This window comes from Anolis carolinensis, chromosome 2, assembly GCF_035594765.1.
Source record: "Anolis carolinensis isolate JA03-04 chromosome 2, rAnoCar3.1.pri, whole genome shotgun sequence".
NCBI lineage: Eukaryota > Metazoa > Chordata > Lepidosauria > Squamata > Dactyloidae > Anolis > Anolis carolinensis.
In genome coordinates this window covers 250,845,199-250,869,731 of record NC_085842.1, presented here as the reverse complement: position 1 = coordinate 250,869,731, position 24,533 = coordinate 250,845,199, and the positions used below count along the sequence as shown (strand labels likewise).

At 39.0% G+C, this 24,533-nt stretch overlaps 1 protein-coding gene across 1 annotated transcript; it reads left to right on the top strand.

Annotated features, from left to right (window-relative positions):
* The first annotated feature begins 900 nt into the window (after positions 1-900).
* gkap1 (G kinase anchoring protein 1) lies at positions 901-18,690 on the top strand. The gene is made up of 12 exons (XM_003216465.3): positions 901-1,188; positions 3,881-4,145; positions 5,173-5,316; positions 6,825-6,902; positions 7,592-7,724; positions 7,959-7,981; positions 9,358-9,504; positions 10,495-10,596; positions 11,572-11,635; positions 13,293-13,363; positions 16,982-17,059; positions 18,385-18,690. Exons 2-12 carry the CDS (start codon positions 3,927-3,929, stop codon positions 18,430-18,432), a joined length of 1,107 nt encoding a protein of 368 aa, XP_003216513.1. The 5' UTR covers positions 901-1,188; positions 3,881-3,926; the 3' UTR covers positions 18,433-18,690.
* The last annotated feature ends 5,843 nt before the right edge of the window (positions 18,691-24,533 follow it).

Here is a 24,533-nt window from a genome sequence, read left to right as displayed (position 1 = left end):
CATCGGCATATTGGAGTCAATATTACATGTAATATATAATATACAATTATTATATATTAAATATTATATTGTACTATATTATTCCACTATATATATATATGGAGCCCCGGTGGAGAAGTGCGTTAAAGCACTGAGCTGGAGACCGAAAGGTCCCAGGTTCAAATCCCGTGAGCGGCCGCTGTTAGCTCCAGCTCCTGCCAACCTAGCAGTTCGAAAACATGCCAATGTGAGTAGATCAATAGGTACCGCTCCAGCGGGAAGGTAATGGCACTCCATGCAGTCATGCCGGCCACATGACCTTGGAGGTGTCTACGGACATCGCCGGCTCTTCGGCTTAGAAATGGAGATGAGCACCAACCCCCAGAGTCAGACATGACTGGACTTAACGTCAGGGGAAACCTTTACCTATATATATATATATATATATATATATATATATATATATATAAATATAAAAAATACTCTACTAGTATATTATGCTATTAGTATTTAATATATTGTACTATATCATATTATATTACATTGTTAATATTATATTAGTATTATATTACAATGTTATTTATTTATTTAATACATTTATATCCCGCCCTTCTCACTCCGAAGGGGACTCAGAGCGGCTTACAAATTAAATTCACATACAATAATATATTTCTATAGATTATCATATTGTGCATAATATATTTCCTTCCTCTCCTTTTCTTCTTCCCCCTCCTTCGCCTCCTGTTGATTTATTTCATTTTATTAATTTAATTTAATTAATTTAATCATGGCGACTTCGCCTGCGCCTCCCTCACCGTCTCCTTTTGCCTAATGGCGGCCTCACTAACCCCGCGGGCTACGTCACAAGCCTTCCCCGCGCATGCGCCTTCGCCAAGTGCCCTCCCTCTCGCTCCTTCCCGTAAGGCGGCGCGGAGACCTGAGACATAAACAACAAACTCGGCAGGGGGAGGGGGGTTGGCCGTGCCAGCTTGTGTTTGCTCGCTCGCTCACGCACGCACGCGCACTCCGGGTTCCGTCGCTGTCCCATCTTTTTCGCACCCCTCCCTCCGTGCTCCCCCCAATCCATCCACCCACTGCGCCTGCGCGAGCTTCTCAACGGCGGCAGCAGCGTCTGGACCCCGCGGGTCGCCAGTTCCAGAGGCCTCAACCGTCTCTTTGAGGTTTCCTGAGTCAGGATTCCTGTTCATGGTGAGCGAGATAGGCAGGTGTATATATCCACCCAGATGCTCTTGGACTGCCGTTAAATGTCAGGTTGATAAAGGAGTTGTCGTCCAACAGCAACAGGAGAGCGACTCTTTTCTATTCTAGGCTAAGACCACACTCACAGTCGGATCCACGAGCTCTAGGCTACTGCGTTGCATTTGGGTCCATGAGTCCTTCAGGGGCTTTAGACTTCGACTCCCAGAAGCCCTAGCAACCGTTGCCAAAGGTCAGGGATTCTGGGGGCTGAAATACCCAAACTTGGAGGACCAAAGGTTGGGGAACTATTGCTGTAAGGAATCATTTGAAGCAGGCATGGGCCAGTTTGGGCCTTCCAGGTGTTTTGGACTTCAACTCCCAACATTCCTAACAGCCTCAGGCCCCTTCCTTTTCCCCCTCAGCCGCTTAAGCGGCTGAGGGGGAAAAGGAAAGGGCCTGAGGCTGTTAGGAATGCTGGGAGTTGAGGTCCAAAACACCTGGAAGGCCCAAGTTGGCCCATACCTGTTTTAAACAATCACTAAATTTGACACTTAAATTCTCCCAGTAATCTCTTTCCAATGGTCAGGGATTCTGGGAGTTGAAGTCCAGAACACCTAGAGGGGACATAGGTTGGGAAGCTCTACTCCAGACCAGTGATTCCCAACCTTGGTTCTCAACTTCTAGTTTGAGACCATAATAAATGCATTTATTTATTCAACCTTAGTTCTCTGTTTGTTTTTTTGGATTTCAGCTCCCAGACAGTTTGTCCAATAGTCAGGGATTTTGGGAGCTAAAGTTATATGTAAAGCTGCCTTGAGTCCCCTTTGGGGTAGAGAAAGGCGGGATAGAAATATCACAAATAAATAAATAAATAAATAAAATACCCGGAGCAGCAAAGGTTGGGAACAGCTATTCTAAAACAGTAATTTCCAAACCTTGGACCTCCAAGTTTTTCTTTTGGACTTCTTAACCCCGAGTCGGCTTGCCCAAGAGTTGCCCAATTCTGGAAGTTGAAGCCCGAAATACCTAAAGGTTAGGAACCTATAACCTTTCTTCAAGGCCACATCTCCTTCTATGAACCCCCGCAAGCATTGAGATCTGCTGGGGAGGCCCTTCTTTTGGTCCCACCACCATCTCAAGTGCGGTTGGTGGGGATGAGAGAGAGGGCCTTCTCGGTGGTGGCTTCCCGGTTCTAGGATAACCTTCTCTAAAGAAATTAGATTAGTCCCTACTCTTCAAACCTTTCAGGTGAGTTTTAAAACATGGGTCTTCAGGCAGGCCTTTGACCCCGTGTAATCTATGGTCAGTTCGATGACCCACCGTTTGTGCCACTCCGCACTTTGATTTGGAAGTTTTATACGTAGGTTCTACTGCATTTTAGAAATTTTTTTATAATTCTTACAATTTTATTAGTGGGATTTTATGTGCATTGTTGTTTTTACACTTATATCATTGTGTATATATTTACATATTGTTGTTTATATGCAGCGAGTGCTTCTGTGAGTCGCCCAGAGTCCCCTCAGGAAGATGGTGGCAGGGTATAAATAAAGATTTATTATTAGTTTTATTATTATTATTGACACAACAACATAGTCAGACACAGCAAACAAGATAGATATGCTGGATTTCGCATAACAAAATCACAAGTCAAACACTTGCCAAGCGTTTAGGACTGTGTGATGTATTTTCGGATGATGCACACAGATCCCAGTAGGGTGGCCTTTTGCAGTTGGCAGATCGTAATTTTGTCAATGTTATTATAAACACTGTCCTGGAACATTTTCTTTGCCTATTAGGCCTCATCTACACTGCTATATAATCCAGATATCAAAATAGATAATTCACATTATTTGCTTTGAATTGATTATATGAGTCTGTACTGTCATGTAATCCTGTTCAAAGCAGATAATCTGGATTTTATACAGTAGCAAAGGAGGGGCCTTAGATCCTGCAATTGAACAGGGCAGCTGTGGGGTGCAACTAGTAAGTCTCCTCTGTCACATAGATTGTGTTTCTCTTATCCAAAACGCTTGGGTTACCAGATGTGTTTTGGAATATTGGCATATTTTGTTGCTGTCTTATGCCTTCAAGTCGTTTCTGCCTTTTGGCAACTTTAAAGCTAATTTATCACAGGGTTTTGATCAAGATTTGTTCATTGAGACCTTTGTCATTGCCTTCTGAAGCTGAGAGAGTATGATCCCTCAGAAGCTCTTAGCCTTCCGCTGAATATGTAACTGGAGTTGTAGTTGAGCAGCACCAGGAGAGCAACTTTTTTCTACTTTGGGCAAATGCCTCTTTTGGGAAACACACTCCCATGTGATCTTTGGGCTATAGACTTGTTCATTGTATCCTTTTAGATGTAGTAACATTTGAGTATTTTTGTATCTAAATGGAGAGATACTTTCCTCCTGTAGAGTGAGGAAATGCAGTATATCATCCTTTTCATACCACTTCCCAGTGTTAGGAAAATGTCCATGAGGGCTGATACCAGTCATTGAATTCTTCAGAACAGCTCAATAGGATGAAAAATCTCTCAACACGTATTACCTGCACCTCTGGTAGAATGTGATAACTTTACTCAGTCTTCTGACCAAATTATTCAAAATCTCTGTATGGAATTAAACTAGGCATAATTTTAATGCACCAGTGTTCTTATAGCAAAACAGTTTTCATCTTCCTCACTTCTTCCTTTATTTTTCAGGAAACACCTTGATTTGTAGATTTGTTTCATTACATCCTTTAGGAAAATGGCCTCTGCAGTAATTAGTTCAGTGCCTACTACGGCATCTAGGTTTGCTCTTTTACAAGTCGATAGTGGCAGTGGATCTGATTCTGAATCTGGGAAAGGTAGAAGTGTTCGGAGTGGTGGAAAGTCCCAAGCATCAGGCAGCAAGTCAACCACAAATGAGAAGAAAAAAGAAAAGAGAAGGAAAAAGAAGGAACAGCAGCAGAGTGAAGCAAATGAGGTAATAATGTAATTTAACAATAAATTGTGCCAGGTTTTTATGGACATAAAAAGGAAATGCCAAGCAATGATCAGGCAAGAAATATACAACTATACAAGATATAATAAAGATTCTTACAAGGTTTGGATAGAACTTTAGATGTGTTTAGCATCTTACTATCAAACTGCTTGGTAGTAAGATGCTAATTTTGAATTGCCTCAAAGATTCTGTTTTTTCTTCTTCTCGTGTCAGGAGTGACTTGAGAAACTGCAAGTCGCTTCTGGAGTGAGAGAATTGGCCGTCTGCAAGGACGTTGCCCAGGGGACGCCCGGACGTTTTGATGTTTTACCATCCTTGTGGGAGGCTTCTCTCATGTCCCCGCATGGAGTTGGAGCTGATAGAGGGAGCTCATCCGCGCTCTCCCTGGGTGGGATTCGAACCTGGCAGCTTGCAGATAAGCAGCCCAACCTTCAAGTCATAAGGCTTTAACCCACTACTCCACCGGGGGCTTCTCAAAGATTCTGGTGGCAGACATGGTAGTTCACTTCCTACAAAGAGAAGGGACATGGAAATTGCCAAGCTAATGAACTGAACTAATAAAGTAAATGAATACTTCTGTTGTTGTTTGTAGTTTGATCCTCCCTTATTAGTGTTTTTACTTGCATAGAAATGATGCAGATGACTTGTAATCCTCCCCTTTTTTTGGTCTGTGGTGCAGACCAGAATGTTGTCCACTTTGCTTCAGCAATCTAAAGTGTGTTCGTTTGTTGAGCTAAATGCAGTTTGTGATTGGTGGTTTTGTTAGTCTTTTCCCCCAATGGTGTTTAGTGATTTCTTTGGCTCAACACTGATTTTTGACCGTGAATACTGAAAATCATCATGGTAAGAATAGATCCTAAAAGATGGCCTATTAAATTTTTAAATAAATAATTTCCTAACTGTTACTGTTTCTTCACTAAAGTCACCATAATACAGAAGTGACATCATCATTCAAGTATATATATTTAGCATATCACAAATTGAAAATTGTCTATTTGTTGTTTTGTAGCTCAGAAATCTTGCATTTAAAAAAATTCCTCAGAAAGCTTCACATGGAGCTGGTTTGTCTCAGCCTGAGCAAGCATTAACCAATTCATCGAGAAAAGACTCTCAGGAAGAAAACTGGCAAGAGTGGAGACAGAGAGATGAACAGGTAGTATTTTTGGTTGAGTTAAAGATCTTACATTACTGTAGTTTTATGTATGTTATAGAATAGACAGCTTAATAGTGCACTCCTACATATCAGAGATGAACCCATAATTGTTATTTGGGCTTAGATCTATATATATGGATATATGATTTTAACCTGAAGTGATAGATCTTTGTCCCTTTGGCTGAAAAAACCCCCCAATAAAACATTTGAAGTAATTTCTACACAAATATACATAGGATTAGGTTATAGCCGATATAGCTGAGCATATTTACCTTGAAAGGCATTATGCTTAGTTCAGCAAAATGTATTCCCTTGGGATTACAGTGTTTAGTATAGAAAGAAACAAACTCAACAAATGCAGGTCTTGTTTCTGTACCTAAAATTATGTTGGCGTATTAAACTTATTCCTATTACTGATTCTGAATGTTAGACAAGATACATTATGTAGCAGTGTGTCTTATTTTTATGAAGTAATTAATAAAGATAATTTAAAACAGTGCATTATTTAATAACTATGCCGAAATATTACTTATAAAGCCAAAGAATAACAAGTGAAATGTATAGTGAATATAGGTAAGCATTTCCACACTCTAGATCAGGACTGCACAATTTGTGGCCCTCCAGCTGTTTGGGACTTCAACTCCCAGTAGCCCTAGCCAGCTTCTCCAGTGGTCAGGAATTGTGATAGCTGAAGTTCAAAACACCTGGAGAGTCACAACTGTGCAGGCCTACTCTAGATATATCTGAAAGCTGCTTCTACAATGCTTGGCTAACTGTCTTTTATTATTCTATAAGTAGAAATACTGAACTGAAAAGTAAGTTTGAGGTCAAGTAGTAGGCAAGTGTTATGACCTCCTGAATCCCTCAGAGGAGATTTGCAATTCAAGCTGGGGAAGACTTTCCAACAAAACTGTCCTTTTAAAACATCATCTCCTCCCAAACTAGGATAAAAAACAAATATCTCCCAAAAAGACGACTGTATTATTTTAATTCTGGATTTGGTCCAATACTACCAAGGTTGACTTTTTTGAAACAGCCTTTAGACAGGACACTTGGATTTACAGGAGAATACACATTTTTGGAATATGAAATTGGCTTAGAAAGCTTCCTGAGTTCTATCTTTTTTTTGTAGATCTGAATAACAACTGAGTTGAGAGCTTACAAATGTCTAGTACTAAAACAAAATCTGTCCATTGCTAGTCTCTGTGCAGGCTGGCTGTTGAATTGTATGTGCCATTAGTAGCAGGAAAGGTTTTTACATGCCAGATGTATGCCATGTGCACAAGGTGACTGCTGTGTTCACAGAAGCCTAGGTCTTCTTAATTCTTACCTCCATAACAGTTGGTACAGTCTCAATTTCTTTTACTCCATAGATTTGCAGTGCAGAGCAAAGGAGGTAGAAAACCACCTAATTAAAGCACAGCTGAAAAATAAACTTCTGCTGTTATATTAAGGATGTTTCTATAAAAATCTATATTGAGGTATAACTTTTCCTTCTGTTTCTTCAGCTGACTTCTGAAATGTTTGAAGCAGATCTTGAGAAAGCTTTACTTCTAAGCAAACTAGAATATGAAGAACATAAAAAGGTATTTCCTACTTTTATTATGATTAAAACACAGTCAATGTTTTTATCAGACCCTGAATCAGCAAGAAGATCAGGTATCATATTAATCTACAGGAAATGTTTTGAACTTGTGTATTTTCTTTTCAGTTTTTCTCAATGTTAAGCAAAGAATGGCAGCCCTGGTTTGGGAGGGGAGCAATGATTTCCATTTGTTTTTTGTTGGAAATATTACTTACATTCTTGGTTTGTGTTTCTGCACCAAACTTTGGGTAATGTAGCTACTTTGGTAGCTTGCGAATGTCCTTTTGGAATTTGTGAAATCATTTAAAATTTGATGAAAAGTACAATACTGTATAAACAGGAATTTCAACTTGATCTGGTGATGAAAAGGAGTAATGATGTATTTACATTTGCTCATGACATCAAATTGTTTCAAAAAGATTCCTCTACCTTGGAGAACGGCAGTGCAAGCAAATGTAAAGAAATCCACATTGAGATAAAAATTCAAGGGTTTTGTGTACTGATGTCAGGGATAATTTATTGGCCACTGACTGTATAGAATCCTGGACCAGATAGGCCAGGATCCAACATTACACCCCTTACATTGTTAAACATTTTGCTTTCATTCAGTTGATTTACTGATGTGTTTGTATACTACCAGTCTCAAAAAAAATTTGGAAGACAGGTAAATAAGTGTGTGTTCCTTTACAGGATTATGAACATGTTGAAAATGCTTCTCCTCCACCAAAGGCTATGCATAAGAAAGAAAAAAGAAAAAATCAACAGGGAAAAGACAAACCTCTGACAGTGTCATTAAAAGATTTTCAATCGGATAGCAGCGTAGGTATGGGATTTTGATGTTATTCTACATTAAATGTTTATATGAAACATTGGATTCTGCTTAAAGGAGTCGCAGGACATAAATATGTGTAATTTAGAACAAATGCAGGTGAAGGGCCCATCTACATAGTCACCTAAATCTGGGGCCAGTTTAGAGCATTGCTGCTTCATTTTCATGCAGAACTAAATTAACTAAAGAATTTTAAAAATATAATCAGTTACTCCATTTTTGTTTCAGATCACCTTCCCAAAAAGCATGAGGTAAGTACTTGATTAATCATCAAAGAGGACATGAAAAGTTATTTAGATTACATGGTTGCTCATTATCAAAAATGATTACTTCATCTGCCTCTGAGCAAATACATATTTTGACACATGTATGATAAGTATTACTGTATATTCTGTTTTGAGGACTTACACAGGCAGGCATAAAGCTATATTGTAGAATACTAAAGTTAATAACTGTGTTAGAATTTATTGGTGCTATTAAAATAAAAGCAGCACTTTTTTCCTAAAAATGAATAATCTCTATGATACAGCACCTGCAGCAAACACTATGCTAGAGAGAAAAATGTGTCCCCGAGGTGTAAAACCCCTTCCGTAGCAATGTTCTTTGTTTGTACTTATTCATTCCTAATTTTGGTGCCCTTCTTTTTCCTTTGTTATGCACCTTAGTTTTGAATGATTTTGTGCTCACTGCTAGTTAGGACATACCACAGGGAATGTTACCAGATGTCTATAATCTTAATCTGAATACGGGAAGAGCTTTCTTCCTTCTGCTGTTGTGAGATAGGTGCTCTTTTCTGTTTGAATCATGTGTTACCACAGTTGAAACTGATAGTTTTATAGACCTATATAGATCATCAGGTTGGTTGCATAGTGACACCCTAAAAGAAAATTAAGTATTCTTAATCCCAATGGTTCAAAGAACAGTATCAACACAACTGGCTGTCTGTCTGGCTTTCTTTCTTTCTTTTGCTTAACTGCTGAGAGAGTTGTGGTGCAAGCATTTCAGCCTCTGCAGCTTTCAGACTATGAAACCGTTAATTGTATCTAATTCTTGAATGAGCCTAGCCTCCCTTTACACTTAAGCATTCCCATCACTTTCTTCTGCTGCAGCTGTTCAGAAACAGTTGCCTCTGTTTTACATTAACTGTTCTTGGGTGTGTTGTCCAAACATGAGATTTGTTTCAGTCAAGACAACTTCATTCAATTGTTATAAATCTGGCTACTTTTTAAAAGGAAGCAACCAAAGTCCATAAATCAGTGGTTCTCAACCTGTGGGTTGCCAGGTGTTTTGGCCTACAACTCCCAGAAATCCCAGCCAGTTTACCAGCTGTTAGGATTTCTGGGAGTTGAAGGCCAACCCACTGGTTGAGAATCACTGCCATAGATGATTTTAACAACCATTTTGAAATAGGAGAACAAGTTGAATTGGGGGAAGGTAAATGTTATTGCAATATCTGTTGGTCAAATGACACCTCTTGCTGTGAGCCCACTCCAGGTTAAGTGATATCATGGAACATGGCCAATGGGTGAAGTTGTGGGCCATGGAGCACCATGCTTGTAAACTGCCTGAAAATAAGTATTTATTGTTCAGTTGCTGTACTGAAAATTAAGAACAGGTTTCTTGACAGGAACTGGGTTCACATACCACCTTGCATGATGGTGAATTCTTCAATAGACTAGAAGACGATGTACATAAAATACTTGTTAGAGAAAAAAGAAGAGAACACATCACAGATAATGGAATGGATAACAATGCATCTCGTGAGCACACACAGGTATGTTAAACAGACATTTTAAAATTAATATTCATGTAATTATCTTGAAAAATGCAGTAGAAATAGACAAAATTGGCTAGCTGAGGGGAAAGAAAGTAAACTTCAAAAAGACCCCAACGCATTCCTTAATCTGCAAAGTGTTTTGAAAAAAAACTATGCTTCCTGGATGTACATAAAATACTTGTTAGAGAAAAAAGAAGAGAACACATCACAGATAATGGAATGGATAACAATGCATCTCGTGAGCACACACAGGTATGTTAAACAGACATTTTAAAATTAATATTCATGTAATTATCTTGAAAAATGCAGTAGAAATAGACAAAATTGGCTAGCTGAGGGGAAAGAAAGTAAACTTCAAAAAGACCCCAACGCATTCCTTAATCTGCAAAGTGTTTTGAAAAAAAACTATGCTTCCTGGATTTGCTTTTTTTCTGTTCCCATTCAAATTTATTTTGTATCACATCTGTTTTTCTTAACATGACACAATCTATTCTAGGGTTCTTTTAGCTCAGTGGGGGGTAGGTTACTTTAAATTTCTACTAAAGCAAAGTACAGGTTGAGTCCAAAAATCTGAAATACCCTAAAATCTGAATTATTTTATCACTAGCTTCCAAATTCTGCCTTTGGGGAAAGGGGGCTACATCACATGTTCAGTGCCCTGCAGGTCACAAGGGCAAGTGCAGAGTCACCTGATTACTTACCATCTGTATTCAGCTCAGAGAGAATAAAAAAGACTAATGGGGTGGATGGGATGGGTTTTCCTCTTCCTTTCCAGCTACATTGCTCAAAGGGCAAAAGTGTGCTGACAACTCTGCTTATCATTATCATACATTACAGCAAGCTGAGGATTCATTAAATAGTTTGAGGTACCAATGGTTTCAAAGGTCATTTTGTACATTTTTATATTTGAAAATATTTTGAGCTATGGTTTACATTTCTTTCAACTCTGAGAGAATCAGCCTTATATACATGCTCTTTCTTTTGAAGGATTTTTTCTTGAAAGATGGAAGAATAGAAAGATTGAAACTGGAACTTGAAAAGAAAGATGCAGAAATCCACCAGTTAAAGAGTGTAATCACCCAGTGGGAGGTATGTATCTATTTCACTGAATAACAGGTAACTTACTAATTCTAACCAAAATAGAAGCTGTTTTATTATGTCCTTTTTCATGGACATCAGCTCAAATTATTATAGGTATTGCCTATATTTGTAAGAGGATGGTGCTTAAACATAAGTTTAATAAAATAATTGTGAGTATTTGTACATGCTTCCAAACAGGTTCCATGCAAATTAAATGCTATTTTTTTTAAAAAAAAATTCTAGTCATCACACTATTTACCTTCAGTTTGCAAAAATCCAAAGGACATATTTGCCGTGCTTTGTTGACGATATCTTTTTTTTAAAAAAACAACAACTTGGATTTAAAATATTTAATGGCATTGAATTCCATTTTGTATCCAATTGATATTGCAAAATACCTGATAGATTATGTTTATTCTTCAATGCATTAATTAGAATCTAACACTAACAGTAATTTCAGTTGCATGGTCAAGTACTGACAATGTTTGCATTTTTGTATATTCTACTAACTTGCCTAGGAAAGTCCTATTTCTAGCATGTGCGAAGGTGAGGTGAAGCCATGTATTTTCTGTGTGCTTAAATATCGGAAAATATTTGTTTCTGTTTATAAACATTGTTGAGATGAATTCTGTATTGAACTCCTTGTTTGTTGCATTGTGAGCCAGAAGTAGACTTGAATATGCCTTTTTCTCTCTTTTTATTCTGCCATGCCCACCCACAGTTCAAAAAGCCCTTCACATTCACCCCCACCAAAATGGGAGTTTGGGCATAATTTTTGACAGTGTATCACACTGTTATTATATTAATTTGTTCTATTATGTTAACACCTACATTCTTAGATACTTTTTCTGGGGATTATGCTCCATTGATCATATTGGGATTTACTACATAGAAAGTTGGCATAGCTTTTTGCTGTACAAAAAGATGGGTTGAAATAAGATGGGTTAAGTACACCACTTTAATTGGATTTCTTAAAATCTTTAGGCAAAATATAAAGAAGTAAAAGCAAGAAATGCACAGCTGTTAAAAATGCTACAAGAAGGTGAAAGTGAGTACTATCTTGTGCTTTAAAATTCATTTATTTTCAAAAATCTATTACATTAAATCTGTTTAAGTGGTGTGGGAAATAGGAAAACAAATGTGTTTGTTGTGATTGTATCTGATAGGCCCGTGGAACCTATAAATCATCTAGCCAATATATTTGAGATCACCCCATACCAATTGAGTCAGCATACCTGGTGTATGAATGTAGGATGGTGTGCTTTTGTTCTTTTTTTTTTACTAGTCAGGATGAAGGTGGTCTATGTGTAGGGGGCTTTGCAAGCTCTCTGTCATGAACATATTACTAAATAACAGGGTTTGCATTTGCTGGGAATCATAACTGCTACAGAATCCACTAAAATGTCTTAAGGCATATTCCAACTGCTTATGCTAATGACAGACTTGCTGTTTTGAATAATCTGTGGAATCGCAATATATCTGAGTTGTTTGAGACAATTGCTGCTAAGCGTCATTTATTTGGAGAACGTAGGTTCCTTGTTTCTTTCAGATGCTTAAAGCAATGAAACACCTGGTAGATGACTAGAGTAAAAGTGGGGAGACTTGGGATAATTCCACTTGAACGCTTGTTATGGCCCATTTTGGAATCTATTCTACACTTGTGAGGCTCTTGTATTAGCACACATTCATCCAATTTGGTTTTCAGAGGCCTATATCCTGTAACTTGGAAAATTTGAAAATCCACCATTGTGGTGAATTTGAAGAAAAAAACAATTGTTTAGATCCACTCCAACTTAGGGTGCGTCTTCTACCTACACTGTAGAATCAATGCAGTTTGACACTGCTATGGCTCAGTGCTATGGAATCATGGGAATTGTGGTATATTGAGGCACCAGCAGTCATTGACAGAGACACAAAACTATAACTCCTATGATTCCATAGCAGTAAACCATGGCAGTTAAAGTGGTGTCAATCTGCATTAATTCTACAGTGGATGAATGTTAGTTTCTTTAGTCAGAGGATGTGTACAAGTTCCTTGGAGATATGCTCAACCATTTGTTAGGCCCATTCCTCTGTTGGCTGCTTGCATCTGCCAGGAAAAAGTTCTTAATTAGATAGTGAATACTGAAAATGCATTTTGAAACATTTTTGAAATATTATATTAAAAGAAGTAGTTTATAAAGCCTGTTCTGTGCTCAGTATCCTTGGAGGAGAGATTGCACATTGGTTGTGGCAGCTTGGTTATGGACGTCATTCTAGTTCCATCTTTTGTTTAGTGGGCCATCAAGATTGTACTGTTTTGTAAGACATCTGGTCTCTAAAAGCAGTGCTTTCAGGACTGTTTTAATTCTGCGTGTGTTCTAAAACTTTGTTCTTAGTTTTGATTGTTTATTTTAAAATATTTTATTTGTTGCAAGTGCCATTGTAGCAGGCCAAGCGGCAATATTTAAATACAATATGATTCTCATAACCATGATACCAGTATCCACAGTTTCATTTATCCATATCTGATAAAATATATATTTTCTAGATTCTGTGGTATTCTTGGGATAGAAGTCCTTCTATTATATCTACAGTTTTGTATATCCATGCAAAGTTGAATACAGCAAGCTATATATAGAGAAAGGGGGGTGGGGCGTTGTCTGCTGACACCTACCTCGTTTTTGAAGATACTGAAAGTAGTTTAATCATTTTTAATGTTTCAGTGAAAGATAAAGCTGAAATATTACTTCAAGTTGATGAATCTCAGAGTATTAAGAATGAGCTGACTTTACAGGTAAAGATTTTATAATTTTTGAAATACCTCTTTAGATAAAAAAAGACATTTAAGTTGAAAGATAAGAAAGAATTCTATTTCTGGAACAGGACTTTCCTCCTTCTACCACTGACATCTACAAGCTGTGCCCGAGGACCAATAAATACACAAAGTTTGACATATATGGGAAAACAATAGAAATGGGGAAATCTATAGTAATTGGAAATTTACACTTTCCGTTTGAGGAGAATGATTGTGGGCTCATAGCAATCATTGTTTAGAGTCTATCATGTTATATACTATATTTCATCACATAATAGTCACATCCCCCCCCACCCATTTCTGGGAGAGGAGAAGGGTTATACGGTGAAAAAAGCCTCGGGTTTCTTTCATTGCGTAATCATAGTCCCTGTCAGGGTGCAGCTGCAGGAGTTGGTTAAGCTTCACCCACCTGCATGGCTACCTCTTGCCAGAGGGAAAGAGGCCAGGTAAAGGGGCTGGTGATGAATTCAGTGTCAAAACAGTAGTTGCCCCATTAGTTTTTGCCTTCCCTCAAAGGGGGGTATGATTATTATGCAATGGCGACTATTATGCGATGAAAGACAGTATAAAATGAAGCTACTTTATGCCATTTTGTAATTCATGTGAACGTTCGAGGCAGCTAATATCAATCAGAAAAACTAGATTAATCAAATTTACAGTTAATATTCCAGTTAGCAAAACTGAAAGAGATAGCAAGGCCAGAAACAAATTTTAGTATCATACAGATGTTAAGTGGCATCTAGTATCCTACAGATGTTAAAGAACAATATAGATCTTTGGACATTCAAGTAGTTTAAGGGGAAGGATTTGAGTGAGGATCCCAATAACAGCCTGTAGGTTCTTCCTGCAAGAAAGAACTACAGTCATTTTATAAAATGTCTTTTAAATCCAAATGGAGCAAGAATTACACCACAGCCAGTTGATTTTGAAATAGACATTTATAATTGTGAATGAGCTGAGTGTATGTGTGAATAGTAAAGCAAAACTTGTGGGTATGGTAATGAAGTGACAAGTTGAATTTTAAGTATGGCCATTCAGGAACAAAGGCATGACATTCAAGATGGGTTGATAAGATTTCTTTGCATATCGATCCAGACCTACATGAATATGTCTTTGAATTCACTCTACCCGGTAAAAAACGAAATCCAGGAAAGCTATGGCCAGTTACTGTTTTAAAACCAGGCCTAATATCAGGTTGAATCCACATACCAGTGTAATGTAGAAACATTTTCCTCATGTTTTACTGCCTTCTTTTGTATACATTTGGATAATACAATGGATAATGAATACTATTATTGTTTCATTCTGCCATATTTTATAAAACTGGAATGTTGCAAAGGATCTAGAAAAGCAATGGTATATATTTAGTTTTTGTTAAAATGTAAATGAATTGATAGGTTGTAGTGCAGTTTGCAGAGTGAACTTAGAACGATCTACCTCATAAAGCCATGTATGTGTACATCGTTTTTCTATTCATAGATTCTGATTAACCCTAAAGTCATTGACTTCTTAGTAATCAAACTCAGCCTCAAAGCATCCTTACAAAACAAATGGGTGCAACAATATTTTATTAGCTTCATATAGTTTTAAAGCTCTCCATGTAATTTTGTCTACTTAGAAATTGCATCTCTTCCCTTACACACAGCATATGAACGCCTTTAATTTTCTTGAGCTAGAAGCATATTGAGGTTGATTTTTATTTGAAAGGAAGGTCCGTGACCAGACACATGGTAAAATAATTTTGTGTGTGTGTGTGGTGGATGGAGGGGGTCCAAAACCAAAAATGATCCAAACTTATATCTGTTTTTCTAAATCTCATTTCTAGATTTTTAAAAAAATTACTTCTAGTTTTTTTTTTTAAAAAAAAGCTTTATAAAGATAACATTCACAGAAATGTTGAGTCCATGTGGCCCGGGGGGGGGGGGGGGCAGGGGGTAGCCTGACCTTTTTCATAGCCTTTTTCATAGCCTTTTTCCTGGATATAAATTTTTAGAACTCAAAAATTGCAATAATTGAATTTTGAATGTCATTCAGTGTAACTTCATTATACTGAAAAGTATCATGTTTGATATATTTAAAGGAAGTTTTTTTTTCAGAATTATTGCAAAATGTTTTAAACTTTTACTTGTTCTTATAAGTGGAGTTACTGCACAAGGTCCCAAACTATATGGAATGTTTTCCCGAACAAGTAAAATTCCCAATAAAACAGAGGAAACCAACATGATTAAAATATTTGGGGGGGGGGGGGTGTTCACTACTTCTCCGTAGGGAAAAGCACACATTATATATTCCCATAAATAAAATTGAGAAAATGGCTAGAGATTGATAGAATCATAAAGTTGAAAGAGACCACCAGGGCCATCAAGTTCAACCCCTGCCATACAGAAACATACAATCAAAGCACCAGTAACAGTTGGCCATGCAGGCTCTGCTTAAAACCTTCAGCGAAGGAGACACTCTAAGGCAGCATATTACACTGTCAAACAGCTTTTACCGCCAGGAAGTTCTTCCTAATCTTTAGGTGGAATCTTTTTTCCTGCAATTCGAATCCATTGCTTCCTGTCCTAGTCTCCAGGGCAGGAGAAAACAAACTTGCCCTCTCCTCAATTGTAATTATTATAATGATCTGATACTGGACATAGCCTTACATAGAATTCTTCCTCTTTAACAGTTTTTAGAAATAATTTTGAGGTACTGAATAAGTGAACATTTTGTCTTAAATATTCATGATTCTAAAAGAAAACATTAGATTGTTTTTTATTGAGTTTTTAACCCAAGGGTCATCCCGTCCCCCCATTTTTCTGGGAGAATAAGACCAAGGATGAGATCTCAATTTTCTTGCTTTTTTTCCTGGGCGTCCACATTTGTATTCCATTTATGTACAACTGGAAGAGATGGAAGGAGGTGAAAACAGTGAACCTATTTGTCATGCTTCCTAAAAGGGCAAAAGCACCCTTAGGTTTTTAAAAGGTGGATGTTTGGCAGCTATTTGCACAGCTTTGATTTAAACAGTTATTTATTTTCATCTTGCAATATAGTCTTCATGACTATATCCGGCATTTTCTGAAAAATTATTTGAGACTGTTGTTATTCCTATGTGTAAAAATTAGAGTAAAATCTATCTAAAATTAATTCAAAATACATAAAACAGGAAAAAATACCTCGGCACATATTTTCAGCATTTTATTTGGGAGTTTGCTTTTTTGCAGTACTATTTTTTCTATTACTTTAGTGTCAGCTTGCAGAGACTGCTGCAGTTTTCTGAACATTTGTCATGAACAGCAGTTCAATCCTTTAGGAGTAAAGACAGCTGACATCTTCATTTTTCTCTTTAGAGAGGTTATTTTATATGACTTTCAATCATTGTCAAAATATTATGATAACTTGTACTATGTGTGACAAGTATATTACTTCACTTTTATGAGCAATTAGCTCATTAAACTCAGATTTTGAGGCAAAAATATAATATTCAAAGTGACATTGGTTTTTTCCATTAATGATTAATAGGACATGTGACTTCATTCTCTTTAAAATATTACTTGTATGTTTTAAAACCTTTGTCAGACCAAGGCAACTGTTGACCACTTTCTTTTTAAGGTTACCACTCTTCATGCTGCTTTGGAGCAAGAAAGATCTAAAGTGAAACTACTTCAAGCAGAGTTAACAAAATATCAGGTAACTAAAAAGATAATTCATATATTAAATCCTAAGATGAGGGGATAAGGTAAAGGGAAGTGGGGGGTTCTTCGGCTATTTCACATCTCTGTAACCATCTATATATCTTTGAGAAGTTGTAGAAGTCCTCCTCAGTCTGGATTATGAGAATTGCTGGGATGAGAGAAAATTGTCCCAAACTGAGTTAGAGATGATAAGTTTTCTTCAGTGAGTATCCTTAGGGTCTAGGTCTTTGTTGTTCTTAATAGTATTAAAGTGTGCTTTAAAAGCATATTTTCAAAATATGGAAATGATCAAAAAGTTTCTTGCATCTTTTCTGTACTTTGAAAGTATGCTTTTAAAGCACACTTTAATAGTTTCCTCTTTATGTTAAGTGTACTGAATGCCACTCATTGCATCATGGATGCTTTTTATCCCAGAGCTGTATAGATTTTTTCTTTATGAGTGATCTTTATCTGCATCCACTCAGTCCTGTGTCTGTGTCTACATTAATCTGCAATAAAAGGTGCCTGGAGCTTCTTTTGCTGATGAAAGACACCCATAGTCAGAATGCAGAGGTGGCAGTTCCCTCTCCTCACTGCAGTCTTCTCTCAACACTCACACACAATGGGTGCATTTACACTGTAGAATTTAGTCATTTTGACATCACTTTAACTTTCATGGTTCAATGCTATATTTATAAGATCTTTAGCCTTCTCTGCCAGAGTGCTGCTGCTTCACCAAAGTACAAATCCCAGGATTTCATAGGATAGAGCTATGGCAATGGTGTCAAACTGTGTAGACAGACCCAGTTAGAGGACCCCTCTGATTATCCATTGCAAATTTGAGAAAAGATGTGTTGGGAATGGGGAATTAGTGCAAACTACCCCTTCCTCGTTCTGCTGATGAATGGATAGTAGTTGAATTACTACCCAAGTATTTGGGGATAATATAATCTCATCTGAAACTTCCATGCATTGACTCATCCACCCGACAGTACTCCTCCCTGATCCGGTCAATGTTCCTTTACTTTCCTATGCAAATCTTACTTTGCTTACTTCCTATGTAAATCTGAGGAGAGTATGGTTGATTCCTTTCTTTTTCCACTCCTTCAAAGACCCATATTCTTCTTTCTAGAGAAAACCTGTAGAGAGAATACACTCATTTTTGGAAGGAGCGGCTTCCTTCCTCATCAACTTTGTGAGAAGCAATAGCGATGAAGAAAAACTGCCAGCACTTTTTTGCAAGCATCCTGTTCATGTGGGGAATGCTTTATATTCTATTGATACTCAACTTTTGATAACATTTGTCACCCCCCCCCTTTTTTTTTGTGTGTGTGTGTACAGGGTGGAAGAAAAGGAAAGAGAAATTCAGAGTCTGACCAGTGCAGGTGATCACATTTGCATTGTGGAGCAAAAGAAAGAAATCTTCAGGGTTTTGCAGAAATGTATATTTGTACTTACTGCTTAACTATGCAGTTTTGGGAGGGGATTGGGAGTAAAATTTAATTGACTAATCTGAATATTGAGTCTATTGTACTTCTAGTGTAAAGAAGAGAAGCTGGAAACTAATATTACAGTGCTGCTCAAAACTTAGTTTGTTCTAATGCTACATCTAGTTTTTCATCAGTCAATAAAATTTTTTGTCATTTTTATGGTTCTGGTGTGCATACATCCATAGTCTGTAATAAGATGGCGAACTTCAAATCAGTTTGGGCTTAATAACTGATTGGATTCTTTGGTTTTAAACACATCACCAACTGATAGAGATACTTGTATTGCCAATCATAGTATGGAAGAAACACAAAGCCAACAAAGCCTCATAGCATGGGGTCTGGAACAAGAACTGACACTGAGTTTGGAAGACTATTATGTAATGATGTAACTGTTTTTCACATCATCTTTCAGTTCCTAGGTACAATATGACTGTCTAAGGTTATATTCAAAACAAATGGAAACTCCCTTGGCATTTTGAAACAAAGTTTGAAAAAGTATTAGATAATATTCCATTCTAGAAATTGGGGAAACACCAGCTATTGAAATGGTTTCATTAGCTGAGTTATCATTAGTTTAAGTCACTATTTAAAATGTTACTTTGGGGACACATCATGAGAGTATGGCATGGTAGTTTTCATTGTTGAATCTAGAGGTGTATGTTGTTTTCTTCAAGAGGGCCATTTTTGGGTTTTCAGCACAGGAACCTAGAACTTTTTCAGATGTATTACAAAACCCATAATGATTGTTTCCTGGGAATGGCTAATTCTAAAATATTTAAAACCTTTTAAGATCACTTGTGTACATCTCTTCTTTCCTAACATATATATTATACTATTTCTTTAAAAGCCTTGTTTCTTAAAAGTTATAAAGGAATTGTGTATTTCATTTAGAAGAGACTGATCCATTGTTAGTATAGCAATACATGTATAATTACAACAACCAGTGAGTGAATGAAGCCTTTGGAGAGTTCTTAAGAAGAAATGTTTGAAGATCCTTTGAGCATATGCAGAACATTTTGCAACTGAATCATTACTGCTTCCACACTCACAATAAAGACAGCACATGTTTTGCATGCAGGAAGCACTAATCCCAATTTAAATCTATAGTGTCTTCAATTTAAATCATGTTAGTTAACAAGGCCACTGTTGTCTGCTCCTATCTTGCCTTAAGTAGATGAAACAGAGTGGATAAAAAGTAGGTTAGGAGGAGTCTAGAGAAAGAAAATAGCCAAGAGAAAAGGAAAGTGGGAAGGAATGAGGAAAACTTTCCACTTAATTACCAAATTATATACCACTATGAAAACCAATACAATTATAAGATGAGTCACTGTAGCTCGCCCCAAATAATACTATACTAATTTGTGTATTATACAACAATCCAAACCAGAAACAAGTCCAGAATATAATCAGCAGAGACTCACAATGCACCTGTGCCTCTCAGAAAGACTCATTTTCATACAAACCCAATGTGGAAGAGAACCAAGGGGGGGGGGGGACCTAAAGGAAATTATTCTGAAAGAGAATAGCTGTCTTAATAGCTTTGGCCTCCAAGTGATTTCTCCCTATTTCATTATTGTGCCACTCTCCCCTTTGTTTCTACTCTTGGTGCCTTTTTTTTTGCTCTGTGTTCTCTGTTTCTATCCTCAAAATTGCCTACAAGCACCAGAAAGGGAGAGGCAACCAGTGAAATTAATCATAACCTTATATATATACAAACACACTGTATATACAGTATATACTAAAAATGATTATTGCTTGGGGACATTAGTGAATTAGGAAAAACAGTTAAAAGGATCATCACAATTGATTATCTAGTTATTTTGTAGTCCTGTTTTGAAATCCTATAATATTTTTCTCTGTATGGTACTTTTCTAGTCTTCACTCCTTTTGGTAAAGTCCCCAGATTCTAGTCATATTAACCTGGACATTCATTCCACTTATTCAGTTGAGCCTATTTCAAAGTATATATTGCATAGAATTACAGCTAACAAAGACCAGGTTGACACTGACCAATACTCCGGGGCCAATCCAGTATGTCCGGTGCCTTTACGGAGACAGGAGAGAGTCCCCACAATCCAGTTGTGCCAAGTCTGGTTCAGTGCCGCTGTGCAGCCCCCCTTCTTAAACCCCTGCCCTCTGTCATGGTGATCTCCAGCAACAACACACATCCTACCTGCCCACTGTTGCATGTGGTGACATTGGATAGGGAGATGGGGGAAAGGATGACACTTCCCCTCCCTTCTCAGAGCATCCCGTCACACTGGCTGCCATCGCTGCATACGACAACAGACAGGTCAGTTTATTTATTTGAGAAATTTATATCCCACCTTTCTCTGAGCACAGATCTAAGCTGGGTATAACAGAACAAAAAAACATACAGTACAAAAGTTAAAACAACCCATAAAATCATAAATGTTTGAAACAGGAAACAGTTAAAATCATATAAACATTAAAACCATTCTGAGGATGAAGGGCGGGCCGAACTCCGTACCCGATAGTTTCCATCAGTGCCTTGAGGCCGTTACTGGATGGTTGCGTGCCAGCAGGTTGAGGGTGAATCCAGCAAAGACTGAGATCCTCTGGCTGGGCCGTCCGGGTGGGAGGGAGATCCAGCTGCCTACCCTGGATGGCGAGACACTACGTCCGTCACCTTCTGTAAAAAGTCTTGGTGTCTTATTGGACCCTCTGCTCACAATGGAGGCCCAGGTCTCTGCTTTGAGCAGATCTGCATTTTTCCATCTACGTCAGGCTAGGTGACTGGCTCCCTACCTATCTAGGAACGACCTGGCTACGGTGATCCAGGAGACGGTCATCTCGAGGCTCGACTACTGTAACGCCCTCTACATTGGCCTTCCTCTGTCAGTGATCCGGAAACTGAAGCTGGTGCAAAATGCGGCGGCTTATCTTCTCGCCGGGGTGCAGGCGAGGTGGCATATCACCCCAATTCTACAACAGCTGCACTGGCTACCTTGATTACTTTCAAGGTACTGGTTCTAACCTTTAAGGCCTTACATGGTTTGGGGCTGGCGTACCTGAGGGCCCGCTTATCCCCCTACCAACCCCAGAGATTACTTCGGTCTGAAGACCAAAATTTGCTTGAAGTCCCTAACATATGGACTTATCATTTGTCTTCTACTAGGCAGAGAGCCTTCTCGATTGTAGCCCCTCATTTATGGAATGCCTTGCCAGTTGAAACTCGAACTATCCGAGACCTAGCAAAACCTTTCTCTTCCGACAAGCTTTCGATGGGTGAAAAACTCGGGGCTACATCTGTTTTTATTGTTGTTTTTATTATTTTAAAGCTAAGTGTATTGTTTTAATCTATTTCTGTAAATGGCTCCGAGCCAAACTGGGAGTAACCCAACTTTTTTAGCTTAATTAAATCGAAAAGGAATGTCTTCATCCTCTTCCAGAATGCCATTTAAGAAGAGGCCGATCTTAACTCTTCAGGTTTCTTCTATGTTGCAGACGGACACAGCCATGAAATGAAGGGGAGGGGGAGGGGACTGCCATCCTGTGTCCCTTAACCCAGGAAAAATGGGATGGCAGCAGGGCCGGCCGGAGATATTTTTTTATGTAAAGCGGGGGTGCTGAAAAGCGCCCCCGCCACCGGCGCCCTGGCCCCGCCCAGCGTGCCCTGGCCCCGCCTCCCACGCTGCGTGGGAGGCGGGGCCAGGGCGAATAGTGAGGGGGCGGGGCCAGAGTTGGCCCCGCCCCCCGTGCCCTGGCCCCGCCTCCCACGCAGCGTGGGAGGCGGGGCCAGGGCACGCTGGGCGGGGGGGCAGGGCCAGAGTTGGCCCCGCCTCCCACGCTACCCCCGCTCGCCCGTCTGGCCTTTTGTAGCAGGCCAGACTCAGTCTGGCCTGCTACACAAGGCCAGACGGGCGAGCGGGGGTAACGTGGGAGGCGGGGCCAGCTCTGACGCCGCTCCCCCCCCCCCGCCCAGCGTGCCTTGGCCCCGCCTCCCACGCTGCGTGGGAGGCAGGGCCAAGGCACGCTGGGCGGGGGGGGGAGCGGCGTCAGAGCTGGCCCCGCCTCCCACGCTACTCCCGCTCGCCCGTCTGGCCTTTTCTAGCAGGCCAGACGGGCCAGGGCGCACTGGGCGGGAGGCGGGGCACCGTCAGGGCGGTGCCCCGCCTCCCGCCCAGCCTGACGGCGCCCCCCCGGCCTGCGCCCGAGGCGGCGGCGTCAGCTGCCGCATGAGTGGGGCCGGCCCTGGATGGCAGTGAAACAGTTGCAGCTGATTCTGTTTCGGAATTAGCCCAAACTGTTCCCAGAGGTCCAAAGTTGGGACCAAATTCTTGACTTTGGGTAATGCAGAGCAACACATGTTAAGGTGGCCTTGCCCGCATTATCCCAAATCAGCTGGAATACTGTTTGCCGCAGGGTTGGTCTGATTCTACATCAACCCAAGATGGTTGTCATTGGTACCTAAATTATTGTAAATTGTGAAGGGGCTCCTAAGACCCTTCCTTCTGAGCCATGTTAAAGGCACAATTATAGTTGCAGGTAGAAAGCTATGTCATACTGGCAATTATGGAATCTAGAGGGATTTAAATCATGTAAGCTGTTTCACCCAGAGCTCTCATCAAGGCTATTCAGCGATTATGGGAACTGGAGCAAAATTCACCACTCATACTTAACATGGATGTAAAACTGGATGTGAAACTGTAGGAGCATGGTGAGTCACAAGTGCTCTAGGATGAAAGTAAAGCCATGCATTTATTTTCTTTCCTGTAATGGCTTCCTGGGCGGAGACAAAGGGAAATGGAAGATGCTGCTGCTGTTGCTTTTCTATCTGTACAGATTTCAAGGGTGAGCCACACATGCAGTAATTTTATTGGCATCACTCAAGTAATTGAAAGTTGAGATGTAATGCAGGCTAAGAAAGTATATTCCTGACCCATGATTCTTTTTTTGTATTTCTTTTCTTTTATTATGGATACATTTCTTGATACATTTTAATCACATTATTTACACTTGTTTCAGTTAGGTGCAGATACAGTATTCATAAACCTTTTGTACAAACATTTGTAAATCCTATTATTAGCATTTACACTTATTTTCATTTGGTGCTACCGTAGTATATCTAGGACATTTTGTATCCAGCATTCCTAGGTATTATTATTTTGTTTATATCTTAATTGTTTACATAGCCTTTATCTTATCAATAATTACTACTAGATTTTAAGCAAACAATAATAAAAAATCCTTAATCCTTTTTAATTTTTATTTATAAGATAATACATGTATAACAATAGAGTATGAAATTATATATTTAAAGGAATATTAAAGAATATTTTAAAAGAATAGAATAAAAATAGACATTGACCTCTAGATCTTCTAACAGTGATTATACAAAACTACACAGGATTTCTTGTATTGCTTAAAGTCTGGGGATATTACTAGTAATTATCAAAACCTGAGGATCGCAACCAGACACAGTGAAGACATCTACCCTTGCACTTTGCTACTCTGCTGCTGAATACGCATGTCTAGTGTAGAATACCTCTCCTCACGTTAAAACAATGGATGTGGTTCTTAATGAGACATGTCACATTATGAAAGGATGTTTACGCCAGTGGTTCTCAACCTGTGGGTTGCCAGATGTTTTGGCCTTCAACTCCCAGAAATCCTAACAGCTGGTAAAACTGGTTGATATTTCTGGTAGTTGTAGACCAAAACATCTTGGGACCCACAGGTTGGGAACCACTGGTCTACATCCTACACTGTTGCATCACCTGATATCTGTCGGGAAGTAGCTGCCAATAAAGAAAGAACCAAGGCATTAACAGCTCCGGCCCATCCTCTGTTCGGATATCAGCCAGCATGCCAACGTCTTAAATCAAGAAATAGTTTTCTAAGATCCACAGAGATACTCGTGGGAACACCACACCAAACGAGAGTCCAAAAGTGCCAGGATAAAACTTGGAACCTCAGTCAGTGGTTGATACTAAATGAGAAACTCCCTCCTGGGCACACAGAAGACTGAGCAACTTT

What these genes read in the sequence shown, in the direction of transcription:
- gkap1 (XM_003216465.3), top strand. Translation starts at nt 3,927, where the DNA reads ATGGCCTCTGCAGTAATTAGTTCAGTGCCTACTACGGCATCTAGGTTT. An exon ending in ACCTTCCCAAAAAGCATGAG is followed by an intron (nt 7,982 to 9,357) that starts GTAAGTACTTGA and finishes GTTTCTTGACAG; the next exon opens with GAACTGGGTTCACATACCAC. An exon ending in AGAATGAGCTGACTTTACAG is followed by an intron (nt 13,364 to 16,981) that starts GTAAAGATTTTA and finishes TTTCTTTTTAAG; the next exon opens with GTTACCACTCTTCATGCTGC.